This window comes from Ochlerotatus camptorhynchus, unplaced genomic scaffold (assembly GCF_037179485.1).
Source record: "Ochlerotatus camptorhynchus isolate MF236.1 unplaced genomic scaffold, CSIRO-AGI_Acam_v1.1 ptg000211l, whole genome shotgun sequence".
NCBI lineage: Eukaryota > Metazoa > Arthropoda > Insecta > Diptera > Culicidae > Ochlerotatus > Ochlerotatus camptorhynchus.
The window spans coordinates 639,995-664,087 of NW_027040701.1; the positions used below are offsets into that span (position 1 = coordinate 639,995).

Genomic DNA, 24,093 nt, shown 5'->3' on the forward strand with positions numbered 1-24,093 from the left:
TTTATGTCTGTTTGTCTGTGGTCGAAGTATATTTTTTCTTGTCTTTTCATCAAAATTGATGGATTTTCCCAGTTTCCCGGTTCACTGGTCACACTGCACAGCCCCTAAGTATCCCATGGATTTATGCTCCAGATTCCTTTTATCCCAAAAGCCTAATGAAATTATTATCAGAATTACCTTGGATCTCCTTTGAATTGCCTTGAAGTTCACCTCAGAATTATTATGCAATAATCCTCAAAATTCCTTAGGAATTAACCTCAGAAATTCCTACGAATTACCATTAAAATTTCCTTTGAATCCTATTCCAGGGTTTACTTGGAGTTATACTCCGAACTACCTTGAGTTACCTCTATGCTTGTATTCTCCTCATGGAGATCTAGAATTGCACGAGCCTTGAACTTTATTTCAAATTTGTGATCTTGGAAAATGTTCAATTTCCAGCATCATGAATATGTATCTTCGCTCCAACGAAATAATTGTGTTGAAATACCAAGTTAACAAATAAGGCTAGGTACTATACTGCATTTCTTTCAATCAAGTCGTTCGTTGGAGAGGTTTTCGATTTTTTTTTTTTTTTATATTCTTTAAAAACCTTAAAAACCCAAATCTTACACTTTCCTACAACTGCACATCCCCCATGCCACACCCCAACTGCACCAAATAGGTCAACATCTTGACCTTCGCGATGGCTCGTTTTTCCAGTGGCAACCGTTGCAGGGGTTCAAGCAGCGAGAGCATAAAATATTCATCTTCAGTTTTTTGCGTGTTCGGATTCAGTGGCGGTTTTTGCTCGTCCGTCTGCGTGGACTGTTCCATAGTGCTGCTCTTTTCGGGAGATTTAACCGGTATGGTCTCAGTGACAAGAGGCTCGGTATTGGTAGCTCGATCGATGGTTAGGCTGATTGTGCGATCGCATTTGATCTTTTTCGAAGGTGGGCTTTGGCCGAGCTTTTCAAGATCATCGGTCTGCGTTGAGATCGTTTCGTAGCGCTTCCGTTTACTAGTGTCCTGCTGTCCCAGTATGTTCAGTTCATCCGACAATTCCAATTCTTCTAGTAGGTACTCTTCCGTTTCGATCACTTCATACTGGATTTCCTCATTTTCACTGGAAATAGCAAAACGAATGTAGATGCAAATTTGGCGATCAATACTCCGATAAAGCCCTATTTACCTTCCGGTGGGAACCTCTTGAACGCTAAAATCAGTTTGAATCGCTTCAACCTCCTCCAACTGTAGACCTTCACCGTCGTCGTTCCGGTGTTGCTGGCCTGCTTGAGAATCTCTCTTCAGCTGGAATACGGTACAATAGCTCACAGGAACCGCATCTCGACTGAGTGTGGTCCGATGAAACTGCTTCCGGAGATGGCGTTCTTCGAAGTGAGCCTCACAAACGAGCCTTCGCGCCGTCAACGGTAGATTTTGAACTTCATCGTTTCCGGAACGCTGCAACCACTGCTGGCGTCTGCTGTCCTTGGGAACGTTGAAGAACGTTATGTTCGAGTAGGGAACCGGGCGGTTAAAACAGTTCTTGAATATGCAACAAGCCATCCGCTTGGTGTAAGGTTTGTTGGAAATGTTCAAATTCAAGAATTTTTTGTGTTGCGTTCTTTGGATGGATGTTTTTTCTTTGTGTTGTCCTTGTGGATGGCTTAGACCGCTCACGATCCAATAGGATGGATGTTTCAAGGAATTCATTAGCACTGTTTTATGAAATTTTGTTTTGATTCCGTCTGTTCGGTTCGCATAAACAAAAGCAACATATGATCCACATAATATACAGTAGAGGTTGACCATGTCCATAATCTACACGGTAAGAAAATGCCCCAATGGCCAAGTTCACTTTTAATTTTGACTGCTTCTCTCCTTCTAATGTTGTCAAAAATGGAGGAGCAAAACCATCCAACAGGGATAGTAAAGTGTGGGAACTCAACGTTGAGTATAATCATACAAGCAGAGAAATGATTTTCTAAATTCAAATGGATATATTTTTGGCTCAGGGCCTAATATATTTTTGGTATTGATTCAAATATATTATTCGGTTAATTCAAAGATTTTTTTAAACAACAAAACGGCTGTAGAGTCTGTTTGTTGATTCTAAAAACAATTTTGTTGATTTTGAAATATGTTTTGTTGAAATAGTGATACAATATGTTTGAATCAATATCAAAATACATTAGGCCCTGAAACAAAATCATTTTTTCTGCGTGTATCTACGTACTTTTGGGTACAACTAACTTACTTTTGGGTAGAAAACTAAACTGATATTTTTTTCACTTAGCTTCTATTAGGAATGCACATAATATTTGTACAATAACAAAATTAATGATTTTTATCTGAATATCACATATCAGAATAAATTCTATGTGAATAATCATATTGATTTCATTGGACACATAAAGTTTATGTGATTTAATGGTGCTATTTCCAATTATTGGATCACATCAGGATTTAGGGCCTTTGACAATCCAATCATGGCTATAACAGCAGTCTACATGTGAAGGAGATTTTGATTGTTCTTGGCAAACATTCATTAGAAAAAATTTCATTACCCTGACAATGTATTTTCTTAGCGGTGCCGGTGGTGTAGTGGTAAGCGTGATTACCTCTCACCCCAGCAGGCCTGGGTTCAATCCCAGTCGGCGCCACCGGGATATTCTGAGGCATCTGATCACGCTTTCCTTCGGTTGGTTGGTCCCCGGTTCATGAGTTTGATGGGTCGATAGGTACACAGAAAAAAAAGTTGTTGAATATTACATCCAAACTGCTGCAACCAGGTTAATCCATCGGTTGTGTAATATAACGTTGTACGATGTACATCGATTTTGCGAACAAAATTACATCCATTGATGTAATATTGTATCTGCTTTTTGCTATTACATCATTATTTCATACATCAGCTTGAATTACATTGATCGATATTACATTTTTTTTTGCTGTGTAGGGTCCAGGTGTGGGAGCTGCCTTCCTGGCGTCGGTGGCATTGGTGCTCAGCACGGAAAACAAGATTGACGAAAAACAAATGAAAGGAAAAAAATGTATTTTCTTCTTCTAATTTGCCTTGCGATTTTACTCCACCGTAAACATTTTCGTGGAAAACATTTTTCAGAATATATTTTTTATACACGAAACGAAAATCAATTATTTTATCCATGTGTTTCACTTATATATTTTTGCCAAAGCATCAGCCTTATACATTCCATAAGACAAACCACATAGGTCCTATAAGAATGCATAAAAGGTATGTGTGACCGCTTATACATTTCATTTGACACATGGTCTTCATTATCTTTTTGCAAGGCGTCTGTTTATTACTTGACTTATACATTTTATGAATAATCAGCAATAGAAATTTGCCAAAAGGTATAAGGATATTTCTATCCGTGTATAGATTGCTCTAAGATTGCTGCAGGAATTGCTGAGATAATTTCTTTATCATAATTCACTACACAACGTTCTATCTTCTACGATGTTTGGTTCATTAGTTATTTATGAAAGTACGTGCACGGAGAACAAATTATAGCAGGCGCAATTATTTTTCCGGTCAAAATAACTATATTGTTCAATTGTTTTAGAGATAACCCGAAACTATAGTTGATTTGACTATATATAGAGGGCAACAACTATAGTTTATAGTTGGCTCCTCGATTGGTTCAACTATATTTTTCAGTAGATGAACAAACGTCAAACTTCAAAATACAACTATGCTTTAGTTGATTCAAGAAAACTATTGTTAGGGAAGCAAAATTTTACAATGTTTATTAAACGAACTGCTCTTCATTATCGACATATTAAGGAAGTTTGTTTTGCTTCTTTATCGACCTCAAAAACACAACTGTAAAATCATAAAAAAGGTGATCAAGAACATTCAACTAAGATTTGAACCGTGTTCATCTGCGTGAGAGCCAGCTATCTTATCGCCTGCTCTACGCATCACAAGTTAAAAGTATGTTGATTTATGATGATCTTTTGAAACCAAATTATACAATTAAATTACATTTGACGGTTGTTATAATTGATCAAAGTTATAGTTGAATTGAGTATAAGATGAACAGTTGAATCTATTAGGTAGATATGATTGAGTTGACGGTCAAATTAATGTTGGAATATCTATAGGTTTCTTTCAAACAACAATATTTTTCCATGTGAAAGTAACTATTAGGATTGTTATCTTAACTTAACGAATTTGTTCTCCGTGTGATGCAGGGAAAATCTAAAAACTTTAACTAAAATTTTCCGGATCACCCAAGGCATAACCCCGCATTTTTTTCGTTCATATGACCATAAACTCTGCCCGTGTCAAAATTTCATAAAATTTTTAGACTCTTCGGCCCATTTCGACCTATGATAAAATAAAAGTCTCCAGAAAATGAATTAATGAATTCATTTATTAATGAAAATTAACCGAAAAATCAACAATAAATTAAAACCGAAATGGTTCACGCCACACGGAATCCACTCTAGTTCCACAAGAGGGAGAACGTCACGGGAAACGTCAAAATTACCAAAATTACACAACAGCTTGACGACGGAGCTGATGCAGCGATCGAGTGACCACGATAAGACGAAGAAGACGTGCAAGGTACAAAAGTGATAGTGATTTTTGCGAGAGGCTCAGAAAAAATAGTGGAAAATACCGTAAATTGGGTCGCATTCCCTCGATATTAGTTGTTACTTTTTAGCACTAAAACCCCCGGAACCCAGTGCCGCCGGAGAGGATCCAGAATGTTCACAGTAAACACACATCAGCACGTAAGTATCAGCCAGCAGCAGTGAGAAAGTCGTCACCATCGGCGCAGAATGATGATGGCAGACAGCGAATTTCACAAATTGTCATTGGAAGGACATCATCAGTCAAGTGGCTATTTGCATCACTCGCTAAAGAAACGCTTTTTCGCCTTTTGTTTTCGTTCCTTTCACAGCAACTGCTCTTTCATCTCTCGCAAATCACTCCACGCCATAGTAATATCGCGTTCAAGAAGCAACACAGACAACATGCTCCCAATCAACAGCAGCAGGGAAAGGAAGCTTCCTACCTAGCTCAGCAGGATCCCTTCCTGCCGCGGTTCAAGCAATCGTTGGTGCAGTTCTATACCGATAGCTTCCGGCAATCGATCGAACAGCACCCGACGACGACGACGACGGCGACCGCCGCCAGTAGTGTTGCACCGAAACCAAATGCTGCGGAATTGTTCGAGCTGAAACTACCTCGTAGGATTGAGCGTAGCTTGCTGAAGCACTTCAGCAGCATCCGGGTGACGACCAGTGGCCGCGAGAACGTTCCCTGGAGCATAAGTCTTACGCCCAAGGCGCGTAAGGGCAGGGATCCGGGACAGCAGGAGACGGTCTTCTTCAATGGGCAAACGGTACAGCAAATTGTGCGGAGCTTGCTCACCCAGCACAGTAGCCACAATATGGCCTGGGTTCAGCAGCGAGGATTCAAAACGGTTCGTTCGGTCAGCGCCGAACAGAAGCGGAATCCCGGATTGTTCACCCGGGTGAAGGATACGTTGGGTGAGTATTGGGAAGGCTAGTTTTTGTCATTTCTGGGGTCTTTTTTAAAATAATATTTTATTTGTTTGGCTCAAATGTCCAATAGGACTTCACGGAGCCGAGAACCATAACTCTCTTGCTCTGTCAATTGTTTTTCCTTCTGCAACGCCAGCCACTGCGCCTTCTCTTCGTCCTTTATCCGCTCGTTTTCGGTATAGTCCACTATCCTTGGTAGAATATGTTCCTCTATTGATTGTGGAAATGCAGGGAGTTGGGAACCTCCTTTTTTACATCCATATATACTGCCCTTTTCAGCATAGTTGTCCCATTCGTTAAAACAGCAGGTTGAGAAAAACGCTGACATCGGAAGTTAGTTTTCTCCATGGGCTCTTATGGATGGGACAATATAGTTTTATTTCCACCGATATCTTCACTAGTTGTTTGCTTTTAACGGAGTAACAGGAAAAGCGAACGAACTTCAAACAATGAACAAGAACCGTAACAATAAGTTGCTATCAAAAAACTCTCAACAGCTACGGGTTCACAGCACAGCATTCTTTTACTGATGCCATTGTTCCCATGAATTCATCGAAGTTTCTAAAAAATGGCGTAAATTATCCCAAGCAATAACTCGTTTTGCAAAACCATATTATCGCCGTAAATTTCTAAACCAAGACTTGTCGTGTGCAGATCAAAAAACCAGTGACTGCAGACCTGCATAAAAGTAGCACTGGATAAATTTCCCTTACACGATGGTGGTATCAGTTTGCGTGGGCGATAAGCAGACGTTTAAAGCCAATTTTTTTTTTACAAAAGCACTCATGTGTATTTGAAAATATGTTCTTGAAATGATTGGAATGGAGTCAGATAGTTTAAGCCATGCCCAAACCTCTTCCGAGGCGTACCTTCTTTTATCAGGGTATGGACCCAGATATAATATCTGGGCCCATAACCTGATAAAAGAAGGTACGCCTCGGAAGAGGTTTGGGCACTATAATAGTTGCTATAGAAGCGGCTCTGTTTGAAGAAAATTTATATTGAAAATCGAAAAGGTTCTGGAATTGCAAGATGTCCATTCCAAATATTGGTGATGGCAGAAATGCCGGAGCGCAAGCTGGCGGAACGAAATTCTCTGGAGGCATGGTATCGCTGCAAGCAAGAGAAGTTCTTCGTGGATCAGAAAATTACAATTCCTCATCAAGGAGCGGACCTGGTGTGCCGTGAAGGTACGCAATGAAGGGGATCCGGAAGTAAGCGAAGAATTATCAGAACAAGCACTGGCAACCATCTGTCTGTACAAGGATCAGTGCTTGGTGCAGTGGTTCAATTCGAAGGATTGGTCTTCTATGGAAGTTAACAGACATTAGATTGGTAGAAGCGGAGCGGGACGATGGTGGCAGTTGCAATTCCCCTCAATAGTACGTAAACGAAATCATGTTGACATGTAACCAATGCAGAGGTGGGCTTCAAGGTGGATGATGCCTGGATGTGTAGTTTGCTGCTCAAGGGTTTAGCGAAGAAACACGATCCAATGATCATGGATCTGGCCTCTTCCGGAGTAGTTCTAACAGCGGATATGGTTAAGGCAAAAATGATGCAGGAAGTCAAGATGGTGGACGGTTCAAAATCATCTGAAAGCGAGGGTGCATTCTTTAGCAAGCAGGATGCGTTAAGGAAGCAAGTCGACAAGCCCAGCGTGAAGTGTTTCCGTTGTAAGAAGTTTGGACATTTTACGTCGGAATGCCAGAAGGAAATGAGTAAGAAAAAGAAAGAGCAGTGTGGTACCCAAAAAGGAAATGCAGCTTTCTTCGTTACCATTGCTGTGCAGTCGTTTGAGCGGAGAGATAATGGTTGGTTCTTTGATTCTGGCGGAACAACTCACTTGAGTCGGAACAAGGGCATGTTAGAAAATCTACAGGATGTGTGTGAATAATGTTCTGTACGTGCCTGGCCTGCGATTAATTTACTTTCCGTGAGCAAGGTATAACAGAGCAATGGTTCAAAGTAATGTTCACAAAGGAGGAGTGCAAAGTTGTCAATCCCGATAACGAAGTAGTTGCAATTAGTCGTGAAGTAGATGGTCTCTACAAGCTGTCCGAAATGAAGAAGCCCGTTGTGATTTGATCCAATATGACAGATACGAACTGAGGCATCGGTGTAAGGGGCATCTCTCTGCCAGTGGAAGAAGCGACTGAAGGAAATGGTAACAGGATTGGAATTCGAAGCACCCCCTAATAAACAAATACCATAAACGAACTGTATCCCGGATGGGTAAACTATCCCACAAACGGTTTAGATTATACCCCGAACACGTCGTTAAGCAATTTCTTTTTCCAACAATTTACAAAGAAATTTTTGAGCAAAGCACAAAACTGACATCTGCCGCCGTGTTCGCGAAACATATTTTTCCTAGCCACGAACACGCGTACAACATTATTTATGAGTTGGTTCGTGTCGTGGATTTCTTATTCTTACTAGAATAAATTTGAGAGTATTGCAATCGAACAGAAATTCAATCACCTTTATGTTTTATGTGCTTCTCAAATTCAACTAGTTTTTGGAACCAAAAGCAATATTCTAACTCTATTGATTAATTGATCTTCGTTGGTTAATGAATGGCAACAAGAAATGTGCAAAATATTGCGATGCAATCAATTATTATTTTGCATGTAAATTTTTCATTTTCATTTTATTTCATTTTATGATGTACAAGGGGGTCAGGGGCCATGTCACCGATGTGAATATTCACACCATCCATAATACACCAGGGAAGGGGAGAGGAGTGAGCAACACAGCATCTTTACCCATGGGGGTTAAAAAAGTTCTGCGAGGTATACTTATGCTAAACCAGCTGCTCAGGGATTGTAGAAAGGAAAGGGTTGGGTAGGTTTTGTGTGAAAAGCGCATAAGTTATTATCGTATCGTTGAAAAATGGCCTCGTTTGGTTTACGCTCTCGTCACAGAGCGCATTGATTACATCACACCGTCAATGAAAAAGAAATTAAAAGAGATTGAAAGAGATTATTAGTGAGTTTTAAACTGTGATTTACCTATTAGAAATACATTTGTAAAATTGTCTCCGTGTACTGAACAACCATCCCTCTCGCCCTCCCGCCGCCTAAACGTCTGAAGGAGTGTGACGTCAAACTCCGTCATCCATTCAATCAGCCGGAGAACGAAAGAGCGTGCAATGAGCGTCAGCGACCCTAATAAAGGGTGGGGAGCACCATACATGAACGATACCACAAATCGTGCCACCGTACCACATATTGTTGGGATGATAACCCGAATAGGTTGTTAGGCACTCCTTATGGTTATCGTTTATGCGGGTGTTTCAAAGGAATTTACATCTAATCAACCCTCTGTGCGACCCAACCCGTGCAATGTATTTAATGTTGAGAGCCTTGTGTGCCTTATCATGAGTGGTCACGGATCTGGCAATCTTCACATGACTATGCTTCCCGGTGACGACGACTACTATCTAGCCGGTTTACAAGAGTACTAGAATAGATCGGAGTATACTTACAGTTTTCGACGTTCCCATGTACTCCTTGTTTACCTTCAATACTACTTCCTTCTCTTGTTGTATTGTGTTTCTGGATAATGGATCCTCGCTCCGGAATGTCTTCAAAACTGGGGGGATTTAAATCGCTCCTCGTGCACAACCCTTCCAGATGACCGAAAGAGCGCTCAGTCCGATTGGTCTCACCCGATATTCTTGAAATATTTGACATTTTGAATAAAACATTGCCATTTCGAGACTTCGTGTTGTTAGTTTTCTTGAAGGTCTTGTGCTTAATGCTTGATTTGTCTTTCGCTTCGTATTTCTAAGAATTGACTCTATAAATAGATAAAAAAAAAAACAAAAACAAAAACAACGCTTCCCGCCCATAAGCTGTAGACCGAGTGCAGAATCTTTGTGATGATACTTTCCAAACGTGCATATCCATAGAAATAAATCTAATTCAATAAAGGATTGATTTCTACTGCGACTAAATTCAGCATTCCTACTAAAATATCAAACGCTGTACTTAATCATTTATTATTAGTACAGAGCAATAAACAATGTACGATGATGATTAATCTGTTAATATGCTTTATAAGCGGGTTCAAATGCACTTTTGGTAAGTATCAACACTGATCTGGCAACACTAGTGTGCATCTTTCCAATGTGGTAAAGATCCAGATCAGCCCTGGGACCTGGTAGCCTAATTAAACTACCTCAAGGTTTTGCCAAAGCCCAGGGAATTATTATTTTGCATGTAAATCGAATCAAAAATTAAAGTCATATGAAATACTAACTTCTAGCAAGGTTGCAAGATAATTTAGGAACAAATCCCTGCTGCCGAATTGTATTTTGTTTTCTCCGCCTATCTCTCCCTCTGAGTATTTCTAGTTTTGACTAGAAATACTCCAAGGGAGAGATGGGCGGAGAAAATATTTTGGGCCAAATGAACTGTCAAAATATGAGCCAATCGAACATTCATATTAGAATTTTTCCGAGGATTTCTTATTCTTACTAGATTAAATTTGAGAGTATTGCAATCGAACAGAAATTCAATCACCTTTATGTTTCGTGTGCTTCTCAAATTAAACTAATATTTGGAATCAAAAACAATATTCTAATTCTATTTTTTCTTAATTTATCTTCGTTGGTTTATTAATGGCCAAATAAATTAATTCGTTGGTTAAGAAATGTGCAAAATATTGTGATGCAATCAATTATTATTTTGCACGTACATCGAATCAAAAATAAAAGTCATGTGAACTGCTAGCTTTTAGCTCGGGTTGCAAGATAATTTAGGTACAAATCCCTGCTGCCGAATTGTATTTTGTTTTCTCCACCTATCTCTCCCTCTGAATGCCGGCGCACAATGCATACGTTTTCGGGTTTTTTGACAGATAATGCATGGGCTAACTGTCAAAAAACCTGAAAACGTATCCATTGTGCGCCGGCCTTGAGTATTTCTAGTTTTGACAGATGGGATCGCTGCACATTTGAATCTGCCGTTAGGGATTCTCGATCAAGAGTTGAGTTTAAGTTTCATGTCGGTTTGTCGGTATTCGAAGTGAAGGATCCGGCGAAGTGCATATTGTGTATAGAAGGTAAACATTATCGTCAACCATTCAAGGCTAATGGGAACCGAAAGGATCGTGCGGTCCTATGGATACAGCGTCGATGGGAGGCAGTCGTTATTTCCTGACCATCATCGACGACGCATGCCGAAAAGCTGTTGTATATTTCCTAAAACCAAAAACGGAAGTGCTCAAATCGTTTCGAGACTACAAGGCTTTTGACGAAAAATAAAGGGGCGAAAGGATTAAGCGAATTCGTACCTGGGGGGAAAGTGCTGTCAAATAAGCCCTACTGATCATTCTTGTATGAAACTGGTTCCAAACGTAAACAAACGCTGTAGGTTTCTTATGGCTTGTTTACGTTTGGAACCAGTTATGCGAGGTAGGCGACGATTGTTCGTATTTGACAGCCACCTCCCCCCCTTGATTCGTACGGACAACGGCAAAGAGTACGTCAACCGAAGTTTTCGAAACTTTTTACGGATAGAAGGAATTCCGTGTCCGTCACCTCCGAGTAGAAGTTTACATGTGCCGAAAGAGAAATGAAAGAAATGGGCCGCGTTGCCAGGTCATTTTCAGAAAAATCTGGACCAGTTAAAATTTAGAATCTGGAAAAATCTCTGATTTTAACATAATGCTATTGAAATCAAAGTGATGTGCCAATTTCCCGTAAAAATCGGTCAGTATGATCATCTGGAATTCATTTAAACAACTAGAATGGTTATTAATTACATGTTTAAATAAATTATATAAAGAAAATAACTTGTTAGCATTGCCGTATTGACACAGTGTGCCCAAAAAGTGTATATATACGTTACGCAGCAGTTTTAAAATTGCATTAAATGTGACAGAATTCCATTCAAATTATTCTGACAATTCGTATCAGCATACTCCTTATGTTTCATCATAATTTTTTTTTTTTTGGATTGTATTTCCTATATTCAGAAAATCTCCATGCAATTGTTATCAGAGTTGACAAGACATTTGGATACCGTTTTCAACCAGGTTGCACAGACTGAGTATTTAACACTAGACAACGGACAACACACCACACCCAGTAGACCAGTAGGGAAATTTTCAGGTTGCCAAAATTTGCACCGAATCGGAGGAATCGAACCCTTACTTCGTGGCACTCACAATACACCTGAACGACGGGTGACGCCGCACGACCACGAAGCCCACAAAGATGGATTGAACTCCACTCAGAATTAGCTTGAAGTTCTCCTTTGATTTCACAAGGAATTCGCCTCACACACTGTGAAATATTTTCAGAATTACCTTAAACTTCCAATAACGTCCATCGTTGATGGCCTTTAATAATTAAAGCAACCGGTGAACACTCGTGTTTATTTCAGTTACCATGGAGACGTAATTTGTGATTAGCCCCGGCCCCTTTCAAATTGTATCATTATTTATGAACGGTTCTTATATTTGAAATGACGTTTCACATTCATCTAGTGATGTCCGATTTTCATTCGAATAATCGTTTAATCGATTAACGAACCGAAAAGTAAACTATTTATAATCGGTTACATCATGCCGATATAAGCATTAACATCACCACAGGATCATCACCGATCGTTTCAAACATGTGCTGCACTTTCATTGGTATAAAAATGGTAGCACAGCGAACAAAAAATAATCGATTAGTTGTTAATCGAGTAATTAAAAAATGGGGCATCTCTGATTTTGGTGTGATTGTTTTGATAAAAATGAGCGCAAAATTTCATCTCTTCCGAGGGGGCAGCACAACCACAAAATTACCTTGAATACGGGGGGTTCTCATTGGATGAAAGGGACCGTGAAAGAAGACACTAAAATAGAAAGTTTTTCTTCCGACAGTTTCATCTTAGTATTCATCTTTGATTAAAGTAGCAAGTTAGATTTTTTTATTAGAGGGTAAATCATTTGCAGTGATATTTTTAAAGCATCATGTTAAAAAATCTGGGAAAATCTGGAACATATTTAAAAAATCTGGCAACATGCGTGGTCTGTCTGTGTATCTGGCAAGACGACTAAAAATCTGGAAAACCCAGATAAATCTGGAATACTGGCAACGCTGGAAGTGGGGCAAGAAATCTGAAGCGTGTATCTTCGTTGGCTACAGTGAAACTTCGAAGGCGTATAGGATATACAGCAAGAAGATCAAGCAGATTTCCGTCAGCCGAGACATCATTTTTGTGGATGAATGTGAAATGAAGCGTTGTGCGACAGCAGGTGATCCATCAGGAGACAATGCAGAAGGAAGTGAACTCGTTATTCAGAATGAACAAATAGAAGTTGATAATCAGGCTAGACCAACTGAGGCTGAAGAAGAATCTGAAAATCTCCTGGATGAAACGGTCTACACCTAGCGCAATCTACAAGGCCAGATGTTAGTTTTGCAGTCAGCGTGGTCAGTCAGTTTTGTCAGAACCCAGGTAAGGCGCATTGGATAGCAACCAAAAGAATCTTACGATACTTGAAGAAGACGAAATCTATGAAGCTAACCTACTCGAAGCAGTCAAATGAAGGCTTTGCCGGCTATAGTGATGCGGATTGGGGAAACAACTCCGATACTTGTCTATCTACAGCATCTACAGTTGCAGTTGCTATGTTTACTAAGGAGGTGGAGTATATGGCTATTTTCGTGGCAACCCAAGAAGCTTTATGGTGGCGTGGACTCTGGGAGAAGTTGCATGGACAATCTGAAGCTAATCGTATCCATTGTGACAACCTAAGTGTTGTACATCTGGCGAAAAAGAAAGTCGGCATCAGTTTTGTACGAGAAAAGTTAGAGCAGAACATCATCATACTAGACCACTTCAGAACAGAGAAGCAAATAGCTGATGTTCTTACTAAGGCGATACCTGCTGTGAAGCTAGAAGAAGCAATAAAAACCCTCGGAGTTCAATAATTCACTATTAAAGCCTAGTATACAGATCGAAGCGAAACGAAATTTGAAGCATGCTAAAAATCATGAAATTTCACTAGCGAAAAAGGTAGTGAAAAAATGTTTGTGGAACATTTTCCAGTTTCCTTTTTTCGCAGTTTACAGTTCATGTGAAACGGAATCGATCAGTTTACACCTCCGGTGAAGTAAAAATCTGACCGATACGCTCTTTCTTGAAACGTCAACTTTTCGCTTAGCTGTTGCTCTTTTCGCGAGCGCTGCTTGCGCGAAAAAAAAAATAAACGTAAAGGCCTGTATAGAGATCGAAGCGAAGCGAAAATCTCATACAAAATACTAAATTTTTCACCAGCGTGAAAAACGCAATTGGCAAATTTTTCACTTCGAAACATTAGGAATAATTGAATGTAACCACCGTCCAAGATTTCCAGTGTCCCAATCGGTTTGCCAACTCGGAAAGGTACTCTGACGCACTAAATGGTAAAATTCATCGTGTGAAATTTGCCTGGCATACAATTCGCCTTCCTGCGCGCCCACCTTTGCGAGAGAGTCCGCCTTCTCATTGCCTGGGATTGAGCAATGTGAGGGGACCCATACAAAGGTAATCATATATCTCGAGTAACATTTGAAAAGGGCCTATGATCAAAATGTAAACAAACCGATTTTTGATACCATTCTGTAGCACTGGTAATTAGCTACCAGTCGTATAGGAATGTTCCGCATTATCGATAAAAATCATTAAAAATAACTTGATTTTAAAAACGGCCGAACCACGAAATTTTTCCAATCATTCATGCTAAAACGGCCTAACCTCGGGCCTAACATATATTTTTTTTCGTTCGATGAGGTTCCATTCATAAGCCTAGTGACGTAGAAGGGCCGATGATTGAAAAATTTCAAATCAAAGCTAGGCCCTACTGCTTGAGGCAGGGCCGATGATTTATTTGACGTTAAGAAAAGGCTTAGCAAAGGGCCTACAATTTATGATGACAAGCACAACGGCTTAACAAAAAGGGCCTAACCATTTAAAGATTCACAAAAAGGCTTATTACTGTGATATTAAATGTTTATCGATTTTCATGTATTTTTGAAAACGTTTCGCATGTTTTGGATGTTGTGTACTGAGATATAGTTACTATTGTTATTGTGAACAATATAAATGCCTAAAATACTTCAATTTATTTATATAGGAATTAAATACTGGCGGAAAAATTTACAATTCATTTTCTGGATTGTTTACATTTTGGACATAGGCCCTTTTCAAATGTTACGCGAGATATGATCTTTCGACCAGCACACACATCTGCTCCCTTACCTTTGAAAGGAGTAAATGTAGTATTTTGTATGAGATTTTCGCTTCGCTTCGATCTCTATACAGGCCTTTACAGTTCAAAGCGAAGTGAAATATTTGCCAATTGCGTTTTTCACGCAGGTAAAAATTGTAGTATTTTGCTTCGCTGCGATCTCCATACAGGCCTTTAAGGGGGAATGTTAGAGTACCTAAGCACTGAATTATTGTAGATAGGTAGTAGTAACATAGAGGTAACTCTAGGACTAGAAGGTCCCGAAGAAACGTGCTCAACTTTTTGTACTCAGCTTTGGTACTCTCTTCGGTCCCAAGCTAATCGATTCACCCCTCGAAACATAGGAAAATCCACTAACCCCTCATTTTATCTGTCAAACTTTCATAGCGAATCAAAACAAACATACTGTAGTACTAGAATTTCGACTAGAATGGGATACGCTTATATATGTACTTGGGACCAATAGGCTAGTCAAGTAGTGAGCCAATTTAGGCTCTGAATCATTTGGTGGATTATTTTAACTTTTGGTTAAAATTTGACAGATGAAAAGTTATCGATTAACCCTGCTATCCGAGCGTGGTTACTTCTGACAGACAAGAAGTTAAATTTTGACAACTGTGGCTCGAAAACCGGTCGATCAACAGCACGGGGATTTTCGAACATAGAAAATAACTTTCGAAATGTCACTTTTAACCACGAGTTAAATTTAACTCGGCAAATGGTTCACAGCCTTAAAATCGTTAGTTTCAACCGGTTGGTAGTAAGCCATGATAAAAATAAAATAGCCTTTGTCATTCGTTGCCCAAACCTCTTCCTAGTCAGACCTAATTTTATCAAATAGGTTAAAATTGAAACATAGTTGAACAAACCGGTGGAAACTAACGATTTTAAATTGGCTCACTACTTGACTAGCCTATTGGTCCCAAGCCTATCGATTAACGAACCCCATTCTAGTACCACTATGGTTGAATTCAGACCAATTCAGGCAAGACCCAAAATTAAATTCGAGGAAATCCGCGACGTCACAAAACTCAATTTTGGCAAATATCTGTACAAAAAATATATGTTTTATTTTAGGCAATGCAATTTTTTGCTAAAACTATTTTTGCATGTAGATGGATATCAATGTCTGTTACTGCGCCAAATGACAAATCGATCTTATTTGTTTTCCTTGAATTTTGCACAATTGGCAGTCATTCCGATTTTTGCATTTAGAAACTTGAAAAAAGAAAATCAAAATGGCGAATTCGATATTTTTTAACAATTTATAAATCGAAAACGTCACTTCAAAAGACGCCTTAGACAAAGATGAAGGAAACATTTCCTTTTTGAACAAATACACACGATAAAAAATGCAAATCATTTTGGGTAAAAAATAAAAACTAAAAAATAAAACTTTAATATTTTTATTGCTAGGCTCATGTAACTGCCTTTATAAACTTTGACAAACACAAAGTTTAAAAATCTTGTTTAGATTGTCATCCCAAAATCACTTGAATTTTTTAACGGCTTATATGTTTTGGATGAAATTTTGTCACAAATAGTACATAATAAGCGTCGCAGTTACAAGCTGTTCACGTATCCAATACTTTGTCAAACCCATACCGTGTTTCACCAAATGCCCCGGACATTGGCGCCAACACGCGTATCATTAATCCAGATCCCGATTTTCCTCTTCCAGCTGCCCCGGCGCCGCATATTTCCCACAAGTACGAACCGGTTCCGTTTAATGCGCAAACAATCAGCCCCCAGCAGTACAGCGAACCATTCAACAAGTTGCTGAGCGACATCAACGACCCGACGATAGCGGACGACCAGAAGCAACGGCTGAAGATCGCCTTCGCCGAGGGCTATCTGACCGCCACCCATCCGGACCATGCCAACCGGTCCGGCAAGGCGATGCGCTATCTCAAGGTCCTACAGCAGCTGCTGATCATCGTCGTGTTTATCGGAATCTTCATCAGCCTGTTCGTTTCGACCAATGGGTCCGTTTTTAGGTCTGCAATCAAGTTTGCTTTTTTACTTTCGCATATAAATACCATCACATAAGTTTTGATCCTTTCAAAAAAATTCGGAACAGCATTCTAAACTGATCTTTGTTTCCTTTTTTGTTGCTTTTTCTTTCGCTTTTGATTGCCCATCATGATTCAATATTTTCAGTAGAATACAAATGGGCAACCAGGTGGAGGTGGACCCGGAGGACATTTCGGTAACGTTCGATGACGTTAAGGGTTGCGACGAGGCCAAGCAGGAGCTGAAGGAGGTGGTTGAGTTTCTCAAAAATCCGGACAAGTTCAGCAACCTGGGCGGAAAGTTGCCGAAAGGTGTCCTGTTGGTGGGTCCACCCGGTACCGGAAAGACACTGTTGGCACGTGCCGTGGCCGGTGAAGCTGGAGTTCCATTCTTCCATGCTGCCGGACCGGAGTTCGACGAGGTGCTCGTCGGCCAGGGTGCTCGCCGCGTCAGGGACTTGTTCAGTAAGTGTCCCGTTTGGGGCGGTGTGAGGGTTGAAATCGGTAATAGCTTTTCTATCTGTTTTTTTCCGAACGTACAGAGGCAGCCAAGGAACGGGCTCCGTGCGTCATCTTCATCGACGAAATTGACTCGGTTGGTGCCAAGCGTACCAACTCAGTGTTGCATCCGTATGCCAATCAGACCATCAATCAGCTGTTGTCGGAGATGGATGGTTTCCAGCAGAACGAAGGAGTCATCGTGCTGGGAGCCACCAACCGGAGGGATGATTTGGATCAGGCTCTTCTGAGACCGGGTCGTTTTGACGTGGAGGTGGTTGTTCCGACACCGGATTTCACCGGCCGGAAGGAGATCCTCACCCACTATCTAAGCAAGATTTTGAGCAAGGAGATCAACATCGATCAGCTGGCGAGGGGAACGACCGGTTTTACCGGGGCCGATATCGAGAACATGGTCAATCAAGCTGCTTTGAGGTATGGGTGATTTTGGAAAAAAGAAAATCGGGATTTCAATATAATATCGGTTCCTTTCTTAGGGCGGCAATCGACGGGGCGGAAACGGTGACGATGAAGCATCTGGAAAATGCCAGAGATAAGGTACTTATGGGTCCGGAGCGTAAGTCTCGTCTGCCGGATGAGGAAGCCAACCAAATTACGGCGTACCACGAGGGAGGGCATGCTATTGTTGCCTACTATACTAAGGTAAGCTTGAAGTGGGGCGGTGAATTTCCGCCAATATTTGGCTCGGAAATGGTTGAAGAGAATAGTTGAGTTTGCCGTAAATGAAATTTACGTATTCCTAGATACTAGGAAGGTGAACTTTTATGATTGCAGGGACGTGGCGTGGTAGGGACGAAAAGGGCGATCCGCCCCGGGTTTCACCCGCGAGAAAAACTTAAAGCTCTAGAAATCTCTGTTTGTGGCAGCGACATATTAAAAGTCTCAGAATCGTTCAGATTTTAATAAACGGGGAGCTAAAAAACGTCCAAGTAGAAGAACTAAATTTCTGTATCATCAGCTACTTTTTGTGCGTTGAATCTTGAAGAATATTCTCAAGAATTTATTTAATTCTTTACTTCCTAGAAGGTTCGCGCAAAGTGCGAGAACAAAAGATGTTCCCTGTATCCTGAAATGATCAAATCAATCAACAAAAATTTTTGCTTAAAATCAATAGTATACAAAAAAATTAATAGTCACTTCATTGAATCCTCAAGAATACATATCGACGAGAATAATGAACACACGGAAAAACTTAAATAAGTACTGATTATTTAATGGTAGATTGACAAACATGAGACGGACCGACAATAGGGTTAATATCATTCAAAACTTTACTCATTATCTAATTTTTTTAATTTGCTCAAGTTGACTGGAATTCGGAGAGGGAAAAATAAAATCGAAACGTCAGTTGGTGTCGAACTGCTCCGCTTTACTTTAACTAACTCCGGAGGTACTCATGTTGAGCACCAAAAGAAACCGGACATCACTGTTGTTACTAAGAAGTGCATATTCAAATAACACCGATAATAGATTGTTTCACTGATTTCCTACCGTTGTTAAATTTTCTCGTTTTCATTGACCTCTTGCTTGTTCCAGGAATCCCATCCTCTGCATAAAGTGACAATCATGCCGCGTGGTCCTTCGCTTGGCCATACCGCTTACATCCCGGAGAAGGAACGCTACCACGTCACCAAGCAGCAACTGCTGGCCATGATGGACACGATGATGGGCGGCCGGGCGGCTGAAGAACTGATTTTCGGAGCCGACAAAATAACTTCTGGTACGTTGCCTTAACCAATTAGTCTTGAAATCAAATTCCAATACCATTCCCATTGCATTTCCCTTCAGGTGCCAGCAGCGATCTGAAGCAAGCGACATCGATCGCATCGCACATGGTCCGCGACTGGGGCATGTCCGAGAAGGTCGGTCTGCGTACGATTGAAACGTCCAAGGGTTTCGGTGCTCCGCAGGAGGTCCTCTCGCCATCGACGGTCGAGGGAGTCGATAATGAAATCAAGAAAATTTTGAGCGACAGCTATGAGCGTGCTAAGACCATCCTGAAGCAGCACGCCAAGGAGCACAAGGCCCTCGCGGAAGCGCTGCTCAAGTACGAAACGCTGGACGCCGAAGATATCAAGGCTATCCTCGGTGGCGAGAAGCTTCCGGTGGAGGAACACTGAGACAAAAAGGAATTTGACTTTGATTAAATAATCTGTGCAAAAACGATTTGTGAAACAATTGAAAAAAAGGAACATAATGCACCCAAATGCGGATTAAATCTCCTGCTGTATGATTTTAGGAATATATTATAATAATTTATAATTAATCGCAGCTTCCTACCTTGTCGTTTTAACAGAATGAACCGAACCTTTTTCGAAATAGGCTTAGCAAGATAGTTGTACCATAAGATTGTTATAACGTGCGTAACACACACACACTAATAAAACTATAAATCTATGCAAAATAAAGTAAACGACTGCAAATGGGAAGCTTTGCAATGTCCTGATGTATCTGATTTTAGGATGTTTGGAATTTATAATTTTCAGAGCACCTCCTGAGCTGAGCTGATCGGAAAGGAAACTATTCCACAAAAAAATGAATAAAGATTAAAATGTTAGTTGATCAACTCAATCGTGTACCTATTTGGTTGCCTTCTTCAGAATTCCTTGATTTTGGACGTACTCTCGATGGTCGATCTTCGATTTGCAAGTCTCGTCAATTAATTTTCCTACTTTAGATCCACTCAAAAAGGCTAGGAATAATGACCAACAAGATCAATAGCGTCAACGAACCCAGGACATTGGCATAACCTTGAAGATTGCTTAACTGCAATCAGGTCCCAGGGCTTCTTTCTTCTTCTTCTTCTTCTTCGCATTTCAAGCTTATTGTATATCGCATATTAGCTTATTGCGTGCTCTCAACTTAGTGTTCTAGATGCACTTCCACAGTTATTAATTGAGAGCTTTCGATGCCTGTACAATTTTTGCATTGATATGATGATTGTGTGGCAAAGTCCAATCATACTTCTATGCCCAGGGAAGTCGAGAAATTTTCCAACCCGAAAAATTCCTAGACCGAACCGGGAATGGAACCCAGCCACCTCCAGCATGGTCTTGCTTTGTAGCTGCGCCTTTATCGACTGAGCCAAGGGAGGCCCCAGGTCCCAGGGCTTGTCTGTATCTTTACATTTTGAAAGATGCATACTAGTGATGCCAGTTGTGATGTAGCGGACCAAAAGTTTGTAGGAATTCAACTACTAGCCAAAATAAAAAAATTGTATAGCTTAGAATTATGATTTTAACTTTGAATTTGGCTTAATCGAGTGGTGATTTTACTTTCTTTTTTGACATAGGATTACGTCTTTCGGCAGCTTATTGGGGGTGCAATTTCAAAAAAACAAAATCGACCGCGTTACGAAAAGTGGTCAGGATTTGACCACTTATAACTCGGTCAATAGCGGATGGATATTAATTCTAAACAAGCCAATCGATTGGAATGACATCTACAAATTTGCTCAAATGAACACTTTACAGTATTTCCTGGACACTTCTCGCGTTACCTTTCAGATAGACCAATCTACATTGATCGATTCTCTTCATAGACTCTCTCTCTTTCGTTAATAACTTGTTTAGCTGTTATTATCGTCTAATATGCTAATAGACCATGTAGAAAAATTAGCCAAACAAAAAATGGTTAGTATAAATTTAACATACCATGTATTCTTAAGGAAACATTGGGGGGTGCAATTTCAAAAATCAAAGTCGCTCGTGGCTTGAAAATGCTCTGATTTTTATCCAGAGATGATGGTTTTCAATTCTTAATACGCCAATCAATAGAAAATTTTGCTACGAATCTGTCAAAATTAAGGCTATCAATTTTCAAAAGGTCACTTTTGAAAATTGCACTGTTTTGATGTAATAAAATTCTTCCCGAATGTTCTTAATAAGAGGGGCAAGAATTCAAAGCATTGTTCTAAGCTGGATTCCAAGCTTTCAACCCATCGGTCCTTTTCAGGACCACAAATGACTGATAAAAGAGATAACTAAAGACTTCAAGTAAGAGCTTGTATCCGAGACACATCGTCCAGGATTGGCTACATGGACACCGACAGAGCATCTTATAAACAGAACTCCCAAACTGCTTCCGAATTTCAACCTATCGATCTTTTTCACTGATAATCAGTTAAGAAATCAATTTAATATTTACTATACTTTTGCTGTGACATCAAAACTACCTTTCGTAATCCTACGTCAAATCTACGGTCGTGTCTTGGATACAACATCTTGCTTTTTTCTCTCTTAAGGTCAAGACGATGAAGTTTTGAAGAAGACAACGATGTCAACTATTTGCACGCTGAATCAACATATAGCCATGATAAAGGGATAGAACCAGTGCTGATATTTGCCATTGTCATTGACAGACTTTCGCGTGATATTGACAAAATTGTTTTTCACGTAGTCAATGATAGACTTGATGATAACAAAAAGTGTAACATTGTGTATTCTGCGCCAAATTATTGATCTCCAAGCAGTTCAGGATGAAGATGGTTGTTCCCTTAATTGGCTCCATGTAAATGTTTTGCTCAAGCCATTTAGTTTCTTTACAAATTTAGCTAATGAAATAATCTGACTGACAATTGACATGGTTTGCCTTGCTAACTCAAATGAGTGACCAAAGCAGAATTTTGAATATAACCGTGTATTGTCGAGATTTTGCAGCACTGGATAGAACTTCATTTTATTTTCATAAAAACAGAACCATCACAACAGATTATCAGACAAGGCCTAGAGTATACGATTTCGAAGAAGAAAAAAGTCGGAATCAGGATGTAGACAGAAGCTGTCGTTCGGTGGATTATTTGATGATTAGATTACTAACAACAGAAGCGAGTTTAAAACAGCCACGACTTGATTGTTCACTGAAATGGTGGAATCAGAATACGAAGACGCGGAAGATACTCTCAGCGATTCAAGTAGCGATACTCAACTGAACATCCTGGATTTCAGAGGTTTCTCTGACGACGAGGATGATGCTTTCCCAGGATTCGACTATACCATCACGCTATTGCCAAACTCTATGATGGTAAAATGAACTAACAACGTAACAACTTCCCTGATGCCCCGTAACGTGTTTAGATCACCTTTTCGTGGTACGTTACGGGATGTAAGATCTACCACCGATTCCTAGTCCTGACTTCTTCAAACTAAGGGAACAGGTTTTTTTCAGTAATCAAAGGAACACATCTTAGTCCTTGTTACTTTTTATGCCTTGTTGATAGTGATAAGTCCTCGGGTTGCCGGGCTACAAAATGGTGAGTGACAATCTGGAACCTAGCTCCGGTCCTCACAAGTTCCTACCTCACGCCTCCACGAGTCATATAATCACAAAAGACTGCCAGCTGAAACATGGACACAGCTGGTTGGCGTAGCCTGGGCAATGTTGTCAATCCGACAATAGCAGAGTGAGGAGGTGCGACGCGAACACTGCCGCGGTAACCATAGCACGGTGATAGAGGAAATGCTTCGCCAACCCGAGCGTCTGTTCACCATGGAGGTGCGGCTCAAACAGCGTCTGACTGGCATCCAGCGGCTGAATAAGAAATGCTCTTCCCCGGAAGCTACACCTAAGATGGCAGCCCCATCACGGCGTATAGGAGACCTTAGGCCAACCACCTACTGTCTCTGAAACCTTTACAATTGTTACAGAAACCAGTTACAGAGAAAGACATCGAACTGATTTAACGGCAATGACTTTAAGCGCAAAACAACGGACACGAATTGGATCATGGAATGTATTGACGTTAGCCCAGCAGGGTAAACTGGCACAACTCGCCAACGAGGCGCGACGCATGAAGCTAGAAATCCTGGGACCGAGTGAAGTTCGTTGGCCAAACTTTGGAGAACACAAACTGCCGTCGGGACAGGTACTACTATACTCTGGTATTCGAGGTGAATACGCTCCCCGCCATCGTGGAGTTGGTCTCCTACTTAGCGTCCAGGCAAGAGCTGCGCTCATCAAGTGGGAGCCTATTAATGAGAGGATAATCGTTGCCAGATTTAGAACACGGGTTCGTAACCTTACCATAATCCAATGTTATGCGCCAACCGATGCTGCCGAGCTACAGGACAAGGAGAATTTTTACAGTCAACTGAATGCCGTCGTGGATAAGGTTCCAAAGGGTGACGTCAAGATCTACACTGGCGACTTCAATGCAAAGATCGGCTCCGACAACACGGACTATGAGCGTGTCATGGGACGCCATGGTTTTCGGCGAAATGAGCGAGAACGGTGAGCTGTTTGCAGAACTTTGTGGCAATAACGACATGGTGATCGGGGGCTCGCTCTTCCCCCATCGGCCAGTGCACAAAGTCACGTGGGTTTCCCGTGATGGACATACCGAGAATCAGATCGACCACATCTGCATCAGCCGAAAATGGAGTTGGAGCCTTCTTGATGTCCGGAATAAACGCAGCGCCGACATCGCGTCTGACCATCACCTTCTAATCGGTGAAATCCGCCTACGCATGGCGCGGATTCAGCGACGGGAGGAGAGACTCGGGCGGTGGTTCAACACACGCCGACTTGAAGATCCAGCGGTAAAAAGGTCTTTTTTTCATGAACTTGAGACTCGAGCTGCGGACGTTCCAGAAGGTGGCAGCGTAGAAGAACAATGGACGGCCATCAAGAATGCCTTTATAGAAACAAGCGAGAACAACTTGGGTGAGCTGCGCACCCAGAGGAAAGAGTGGATCACAGATGAAACCTAGCGGAAGATTGAGGAGCGTAGAGAAGCAAAAGCCGCGATAGAGCGGGCGAGAACCAGAGGAGCCAAGAACGAAGCCCGTCAACGGTACTCGGCTCT

The 24,093-nt window shown here is 40.9% G+C and overlaps 2 protein-coding genes across 4 annotated transcripts; one reads left to right on the top strand and one right to left on the bottom strand.

Moving 5' to 3' along the window:
• Positions 1-618: 618 nt before the first annotated feature.
• LOC135703219 (uncharacterized) lies at positions 619-1,706 on the bottom strand. The gene is made up of 2 exons (XM_065224341.1): positions 1,172-1,706; positions 619-1,105 (listed from the first exon to the last, which is right to left on the bottom strand). Exons 1-2 carry the CDS (start codon positions 1,693-1,695, stop codon positions 619-621), a joined length of 1,011 nt encoding a protein of 336 aa, XP_065080413.1. The 5' UTR covers positions 1,696-1,706.
• A 2,820-nt stretch (positions 1,707-4,526) lies between these two features.
• On the top strand, positions 4,527-19,857 carry YME1L (ATP-dependent zinc metalloprotease YME1L). Of its 3 annotated transcripts, none has more exons than XM_065224383.1 (8): positions 4,527-4,749; positions 4,920-5,511; positions 16,421-16,757; positions 16,924-17,237; positions 17,315-17,705; positions 17,768-17,933; positions 18,828-19,011; positions 19,080-19,857. In XM_065224383.1, the coding sequence occupies exons 1-8, from the start codon at positions 4,723-4,725 to the stop codon at positions 19,409-19,411; spliced, it is 2,343 nt and encodes a 780-aa protein (XP_065080455.1). In that variant the 5' UTR covers positions 4,527-4,722; the 3' UTR covers positions 19,412-19,857. The 3 variants fall into 3 exon arrangements, with proteins under 3 accessions (XP_065080455.1, XP_065080454.1, XP_065080457.1); XM_065224382.1 differs by having other exon boundaries at positions 4,528-4,749; positions 16,921-17,237; XM_065224385.1 differs by having other exon boundaries at positions 4,528-4,749; positions 16,442-16,757; positions 16,921-17,237.
• The last annotated feature ends 4,236 nt before the right edge of the window (positions 19,858-24,093 follow it).

What these genes read in the sequence shown, in the direction of transcription:
- LOC135703219 (XM_065224341.1), bottom strand. Translation starts at nt 1,695, where the DNA reads ATGAATTCCTTGAAACATCCATCCTATTGGATCGTGAGCGGTCTAAGC. An exon ending in CAAGAGGTTCCCACCGGAAG is followed by an intron (nt 1,106 to 1,171) that starts GTAAATAGGGCT and finishes TGCTATTTCCAG; the next exon opens with TGAAAATGAGGAAATCCAGT.
- YME1L (XM_065224382.1), top strand. Translation starts at nt 4,723, where the DNA reads ATGTTCACAGTAAACACACATCAGCAC. An exon ending in CCGCGTCAGGGACTTGTTCA is followed by an intron (nt 17,238 to 17,314) that starts GTAAGTGTCCCG and finishes CCGAACGTACAG; the next exon opens with AGGCAGCCAAGGAACGGGCT. An exon ending in AGCCGACAAAATAACTTCTG is followed by an intron (nt 19,012 to 19,079) that starts GTACGTTGCCTT and finishes ATTTCCCTTCAG; the next exon opens with GTGCCAGCAGCGATCTGAAG.